Genomic DNA, 7,745 nt, shown 5'->3' on the forward strand with positions numbered 1-7,745 from the left:
CCTCAGAAGGGACTCTAGGGGGACTTTCAGGATGTGCTAATGTGTATGGAGAAGAGTTTGGGCTCATGTGGGAGATGGAATGACTAAGAATGGTGCTAATTCTAACAGCCACAAAGAAATTTGGTTGGAGGGAGTTGAAGCATCCTACAGATCAGATGGATCATCAGGATAGAGGCTAAAAGATAACGTGGGATTTTATCTGTTTATCTAAGTGCTTGATCAAAATTCACAAATGGCCAGCCGGTATTGCAGGCAATTCTTGTCATTCCATTGTCCATCTGTATACATTTCTACACACTTCTCTTTGCCTCTACCCCTGGGCTCTCCTGGGTACCAGTTGGTGTAGTTCACAGAAGCCCCATCCAAGTATCGGAAGTCTCCAGGGGTCTGGTCTTCAACCATGCCCAAGTAAGCATAGGTGTTGTGCTTGTTCACGATGCTTGAGATGGCCTCATTCTCCTCTGGACTCCTTGGGACAGCAATGTTTCCACCTGCTCTGATACACGTCTCTCTAATGGTATCAAAGTTGACTGACTGCCCATTGGTGGAGAAAACTTTCTCTCCCACTGACAACATGGATCCGTGCAAGCTGAGGACTGAGCAGAGAAGCCTAGATTAGGCCACTACCGTCTGATTGTCCATCCCCTCCATTGACTTAGGCTATTGCCCTTAAGTTTTCTCCATAATCTCTCCATCCCTGCCTTTCTCTGTGTTTTTCTTTCTTCTTCCAGGCCTAGTTTTAAAGTCCATCTCTGTGTTCTCATATACCTAACAATTACTTATTGCCTGAATCTGCAATTTCATGCTTTCCAATATTTCTGAGAGCAAATCCAAGCTCACTTCTGTGTCCTTGAGGTTATTTAAAGACAGGAGAAAAGGAAAGCATCTTTCCTTTCTCCAAAGACCCATGTCTGCACTTACTTGTCAGGCATTTAGACTGTAGGTTATGGCACTGGAGATTACAGGGGAACATTGAGAGGTCTGTGCTTGGTGACACCCCAAACAGTCCCTTACCTCCCATCACTTGCAGGATCTTGTGTCTGATCTCTTGGAGTTCAGTCTGAAGTTCCTCATCCAGGTAAGCTGAAAACCCTGTAGAAACCACGCATATCCAGGATGGGGACAAGCCAGCAAAGAGCTCCACTTGCTACCAAGCAGGTATTCTGCCAGCTACAAGACTGGAATTCTGTCATCTAATGCTGTGCCTAGAGCCCAGGCCCTAGTTAAAGGGTCCAGGAGCAGAGCTTCCTTCTACCTACACACACATTTCTTAATGTAGCCTTGAGACTGCTCTACTTTCCTGTATCCCTTGGCTGCCCCTGAATGCCCATCTGTGTGGTTTTCTGACTTATGAGAATGACCCATCCCATTCATTCTATCAAGACCAACAAACAATAATGACCTCTGAACTCTCCTGATGGGTCACTATATTGATTTGTACCCTGGAACTTCTGTCAGCAAGTGGGATTCCTGATCACACTGTCTGCCTAGATTGCAAGTTCATATAAGCCTGCATACCTTGTAAGATGCCCCAGAAAATTCTCCCTAAGAAGGACCCCTAGGCCCCCCAGTGCTGCTCCCCTTTCCTTATAGGACACTATTCGTCTCTCTGTCTGCAGCTGAGATGCTTGTCACTCTCTGAAACATCTTATTCAAACCCCTACAGTTTCTAAACTTCCTATTTTCTGACTTAGGCTGAGCCATATGCCTTGGACCCTCCCTACCATCCCTCATATGGCTGCCATGCTGTACCACATCACCACTGACTACTGCCCCCAACCTACTCACCTGGAAGACCCCTCTCTCCAGGCTCTCCCTTGTCTCCATGTTCTCCAGGTGCACCAGGTGCTCCAGGCAGCCCATCACGCCCAGGAAGACCTGGCATGCCTCCAGGGGGGCCCATGGGACCTACAGAGTGAAGAGGTTACAGATATACGGACCTGCATTAGCATGTGGGTGACTCACTTGCCTCTCCACCAGAACTTTGAAGACACATGCTCCAGCCTAAGGGCTTCAGAAAAGCCCCATCAGCTAGTGCCCTGGATAGGATGACTCTCCTAAAAACAGGTCCCTGTCCCTGAGCTAAGGGTGGGTACTTCCATACAGTACCTGGAGGTCCAGGGTCTCCTTTGACACCATCTCTCCCATCTCTGCCGGGCAGGCCATGGTTTCCAGGAGTGCCGGGGATACCAGGGCTTCCGGCACACACTTCTGTCCCATTGCACTTGATACCAGCAACAACAGTCAAGAAAATGGCAAAGGCCAATGAACACAGTGACATGGCTACTGCACCAGTGGCTTCTCCTGCAGGAGGGAAGGGCTACCAGCCCGTGAGTAGTATTAGCATGGCTCTCTTCTGCCTCCCACCCCATTCTTGCTACACTTTCCATGACAGACAAGCAAGTACAGTCAAGAGTACCAAGAAGACCCAAACTATGCCCAGTTGGAAATCCCCAGCACCATCCGATGTCTAACACAGCCTCACACTCCAGCCCCCCAGCTTCAGATATATGCTGGTCAGAGAAGGAGAGCTCAGGAGAGTCAGAGGCTTGAGTCTTCACAGAGGCTCTTTACTGCTATAACCCCACTGTGTAGCCCTGGTGGACTCACTGTACCTCTCTGATCTTAGCTGACCCTGGTGTATCTGTAGATAATCCCAATCGGGTTGTCTGCTAGAAAGTGTGTGTGTGTAGAAGTAAACTCACCACTTTACTACATCTGTCCCTCAATATTTTAAGTAACTCTGTTTGGGGTTCTCAGGAATCAGAGAGCCAAGAATAAACACAAGATAAAAAGAGATGAGCAGGGTTTGTGGTCCTGCTAAAATGTCAATGGTAAGTACTACCTTCCTGCCCAGTAAGCCCTTAATTAGGTATGTGGATCTTACCTCCAAAAACCCAAACACTAGAGGATACCCAAGGGCTGGTGGCCAAGCTCACTCACACACAGAGCCTGCAGGATGTATGGACGTCTGCCTCCAACTCAGAGTGGACATGTGGACAGCATCACTTATAGCTGTGTAGCCTGCAAGCTTTCCCCACCCTCTGAGCCAGGATCACAAGGGAGGGCCTGGCAGGAAGCAGCCATCTTGTTTACACAGCTCAGTTTCCTTCAGAGCACTTCACAAGAAAAGCACTTAGAACCCTTGAGGGGAGCACAAAATCTGCAGAAGGCAAACTGCAGGTGTGTGGGAAGGGAATCTTTCTCTTGTCTAGGTCACCCTCTATTCTGAATTAACACTATTGGCTAGCAGTACAGAATGAAAGTCTTTACACAGGTTCTGATGGAGATCCATCACCACTCAGAAAAGAAACAAACCACCAGAACAAACCAGATTTAATACAAAAATATGAGAAAGTCCAGCCACTCTACCACCCACCAATAGCCATAGAAAAGAAGCAGAGAGGAAACTATGATGCTGAAAATTAATAAAGGTATCAGGAGTAAATAGCAAGGAGATTAAATAAAGGAGCATCAGGGAAAAGAAAAATGAAGCAAGGTTAAATAAAAAAAAAATGTGGGGGAGAAAGAAGAGAAGAGAAGAGGAAAGAAACAGACCAAAACAAAAAAAAAAAATCTATTTACAAAACAAAACAAAAAAAACATGAAATTACATAAAGGTAAAAGGGGGAATGAAAGAATTTTAAAATGTTTTTCAGAATAAAATAAAGCACAAAACAAGGGCTGAAAGTGTGGCCCAGTGAGTGAAGGGCTTCCTGTGCAAGTGCGAGCGCCTGAGATTGCAGCCACGGAACAGCAGCAAGGAAGGCCCAGTGGCACTTTGTGGTCCCAGCTGTCCTCTGTCCAGATGGAAAGTGGATACAGGAGAACCCCCTGAATCTTCTAGTCAGCTAACCTGGCGTGCACAGTGGCAACCCAGACCCTGTATGAAACAAGGCAGAAGGCAAGGACTGACACTTAGTTATCCTCCAGCCTCTCCACATGTGTGCAGCGCCACATGCGTGTTCACATTCACACACATGGATGTGCAAAGAAGATATAGAAACAGCCATGTATCCATTAAAAGGGAGTCAACACCTTGTCAAGCACAGAAATACAAAGTAACACTATAACAAGCAAAAGGAAGACTGGCAAGTGCTGAGCACATGAAGAAACTTCTCAGCTCAGGCACTTCTAGTTGAATGGAAAATAGTACAGTGGTTTTGGAAGACACCTTGGGAGTTCCTCATATTAAACAAGTGATTATTCTTATGCTGCAGCAATTAAATTCCTAGCTTTATACCTAAAATAATTGAAAATAGGTATTCCAAAACTTGTACACAGCTGTTCAGATCAAAAGGTATAAATAGCCCCAGTATTTATTCATGACTCACCGATGAGCAAACAAAAAGTGATGGAACATCATTTAACCATAAGAAAGAATAGAGATAAGGATATTGCTGTAGTATGGATAAACCTTAAAAAGCATTTTGTCAAATGAAAGGCACAGAAACAATATATTGAATTATTCTAATCATATTAAATATTGAAAGTAGGCAAATCATTGCTAAAGATAGAGAAACTGAGAGTGACTATTTAATATAGGGTTTCCTGGGGGAAAGATAAAAATACTCTGGAATTAACTTTGGAAGTCAATGTGGCAGTTTCTCAGAAAACTGGAAATCAATCTACCTCAAGACCCAGCTATACCACTCCTGGGCATATACCCAAAGGATGCTCAACCACACCACAAGGACACTTACTCAACCATGTTCATAGCAGCTTTATTGATAAGAGCAAGAACCTGGAAACAACCCCAGTGTCCCTCAATTGAAGAATAGATAAAGAAAATGTGGTCCATTTATATAGTGGAGTACTACTCAGATGTGAAAAAAAAAAAAAAAAAAAAAAAAACGACATCATAAAATTTGAGGGCAAATGGATGGAACCAGAGAAAATCATCCTAAGTGAGGTAACCTAGACCCAGAAAGACAAACACAGAATGCACTCACTTGTAAGTGGATATTAGATGTACAGTAAAGGATAAACATGCTATAATCTACCTACCAAAAGAGGCTAGGTAGCAACGAGGACCCAAGAGGGTACACATGGATCTCCCTGGCAAGGGGAAATAGAAGAGATCTCATGGGTGGGCTAGGGGAGGGTGGGGATGGGAACATGAGGGATAGGGTTGGGGATGGATGGAGGAGGAGAGTACTGAAAGAGATGACTGGAAAGTGGAGGGGGGCATCTCAGATTCAGATAGAAACCTGGTGCAAGGGGAACTCCCAGGAATCTACAAGAATGACCCCAGCTAAAACTCCTAGCTTGCTGCTACATGTTCTTACTGTATTTGGCGTGGTGTGATTACTGTGTGAAAGAGCCCACTGTATCTAGAATAGTGTGATTGTTTCTTGGGAAAATCCCACTACTCACTATGCAATTTACTCACAGATCATAATGAAGATGATTTTTATAAGAACAATGATGACTAGAACTATGATTTAACTGGACTGTCTGAGTCAGTCTAAAAGATACAGGTGTTTAGGACAGTTAGTAAAGATGATTAGGGACATGATTTAGGTTATTCTGCCAATTGTTCCAATAAGAGATGCAAAAAAAAAAAAAAGCAAAAAAAAAAAAACCCAAACTGGACATTACCTTCACTTTTGTTAGATATGAGATTTGCAGAGGATGAAAAATAAGAACAAGGAAGTTTCATGCATTATAGACCCATGGATTCTACCTGTGGAGAAACAGGCTGATGGCCAAAGAAAGCAATTATGTCCCTACACCCAAGGTTAGGCCTGAGTTCCTTGATCGTATAAATTACAGAATTAATCACAGGCCTCGGTATACACCTTGAAAAAACAAAGTTGTAAAAGGAAATTCAATGACCCTATTGTGAGTAAAGGAAAATGATGAATTGACCACTCATGCAAGGTTTCTCTGGAGTGGAGTTAAGAATAGAAATCTGTTACACTGAAATGGCAAACAGCCGCCTGCCAGCACAAAAGGAACTGGCTGAAATATACTTGGTTTGCTTAAAACGTTGCTAATCAGGTATAAAAGAATCATTGCTTTGGGGTGAAGATGTTATGGTGGGAAAATTAATACAAAGAAAAATGTTCAAATACTTGTGGGCTTCTGAGGAAAGCATGTGACTTGTGACCTTAATGCGTTTTCTTCCTGTGTGAAGACTTTAATTTGCTTTTGGAAAATATGTAACTTGTGGTTATGAGGTAATCTTTTCTTGCATACAAATCTTTGTCCTGGGTGGTATAAAAGGGATAAGAGAAAAAAATAAAATGTTTAGTAAAAAAGATGCCGAAGGAGAACAACTGCAAAGAAAACCACCAAGAGGGCAAAAGAACAGAACAGAGTGGGAAGAACAACCCTCAGAGAGAAAAATAAAATGAAGAATTAAGCTTTCGCCCTCAAATAAGTGTGTGTCTGTGCATCTATTCCAATAGTTCACCTATCCACGTCTCCTCTCCAGTCTCTCTGACCTGCTGCATGCTGGGCCCCCTGGCTGCAGTAGCCTACCAACAACTGGTACAGTTTGAGACCCAAGCCAGGAGAGTGAGCCCACCCCTAACACTGCCTGGGGTGTTAGGACCCAGAGGCTGGATGACCCAGAGACATAGGATAGAACTAAGCACAACTGGAAAGGAACAAAAAAAATTCAGCATGATAATGCCTAATGACATTCTGCTTTGCTAACAGATTGGTGACTACCTTAATTGTCATCAGAGAGCCTTCATCCAGTAACTGATGGAAACAGATGCAGAGACCCAGAGCCAAACATTAAGCCAAGCTCAGGAAATCTTGCTGAAGACAGGGAAGAAGGATTGTACAAGCCAAAATGGTCAAGAATGCCACAAGGAAACCCACAGAAACAACTAACCTGGGCTCATGGGGGCTCACAGAGACTGAACCAACAACCAGGCAATCTGCATGGGACAGACCTAGGCCCTCTAATATATGTGGCAGTTGTGTAGCTTGGTCTAATTGTGGGATTCCTAACACTGGGATCAGGGGTTGTCCCTAACACTTTGGCTGGCTTTTGGGAACCTATTCCTCACACTGGGTTGCGTTGCCCAACATCAATACAAGGGAGGTGCTTAGTCTTACCACAACTTGATATGCCATGGGAGGCCTGCCCTTTTTGAAACAGAAACAGAGGAAGAGTGGATTGGGGGAGGCAGGCTGGCAGGAGGGAACAAGAAGAGAGAAGGGACGGGAAACTGGGGTCAGGGTGCAAAATAAATAAATAAATAAACTTAATTTAAAAATATTCAGGAATTAGATAATGGTAGTGACACATGTAAAACTTATTTACAAATGATGAAGTTCATAAAATGTATATTAATCCATTTTTGTTTCTATAACAAAATACTTAATCCCAGATGATGCATTTAAAAGATGTTTATTTATTGAGCTTACCAATTGTTGCAACACATACATATAATCCTAGTCCCTGGAAGGCTGCCAGGGTAGCTACATGGGAAGTTCAAGGGAAGCCTGGACTACAGAATAAGTTCCTGTCTCAAAAAGCAACCAAGCGAACAAAGAACCCAAAAACAAAAATATTTGCTTATCAACAACATCTTTAGATGTCAATGGACTAAATATTTCTGTTAAAATAGATGTTGTTTGGTGGCATAAGCCTATAGCGCTAGCTACCTAGGTGTCTGAGACAGGAGGATTGCAAGTTCAAAGTTTGCCTGGGCTACAGAGTGAGTTCAAGACAGCCTAGAAAACTTAGTGAGAGAGTACCTAAAAAACAGGAAAGTGAAAAGAGG

General features: G+C 43.6%; 1 protein-coding gene across 1 annotated transcript; it reads right to left on the reverse strand.

The window, feature by feature from the left end:
• Positions 1-219: 219 nt before the first annotated feature.
• On the reverse strand, positions 220-2,281 carry LOC100757798 (pulmonary surfactant-associated protein A). Its single transcript, XM_035453498.1, has 4 exons — positions 2,110-2,281; positions 1,789-1,908; positions 1,015-1,092; positions 220-596 (listed from the first exon to the last, which is right to left on the reverse strand). The coding sequence occupies exons 1-4, from the start codon at positions 2,279-2,281 to the stop codon at positions 220-222; spliced, it is 747 nt and encodes a 248-aa protein (XP_035309389.1).
• Positions 2,282-7,745: the final 5,464 nt, after the last annotated feature.

Source organism: Cricetulus griseus (genome assembly GCF_003668045.3).
Source record: "Cricetulus griseus strain 17A/GY chromosome 1 unlocalized genomic scaffold, alternate assembly CriGri-PICRH-1.0 chr1_1, whole genome shotgun sequence".
Classification (NCBI taxonomy): domain Eukaryota; kingdom Metazoa; phylum Chordata; class Mammalia; order Rodentia; family Cricetidae; genus Cricetulus; species Cricetulus griseus.

Coding starts and splice junctions, on each gene's coding strand:
- LOC100757798 (XM_035453498.1), bottom strand. CDS start 2,281: ATGTCACTGTGTTCATTGGCCTTTGCCATTTTCTTGACTGTTGTTGCT. Junction 1,093..1,788: donor TGGAGAGAGGGGTCTTCCAG/GTGAGTAGGTTG, acceptor TGGTTTCTACAG/GGTTTTCAGCTTACCTGGAT. Junction 597..1,014: donor GATCCTGCAAGTGATGGGAG/GTAAGGGACTGT, acceptor TTCTCTGCTCAG/TCCTCAGCTTGCACGGATCC.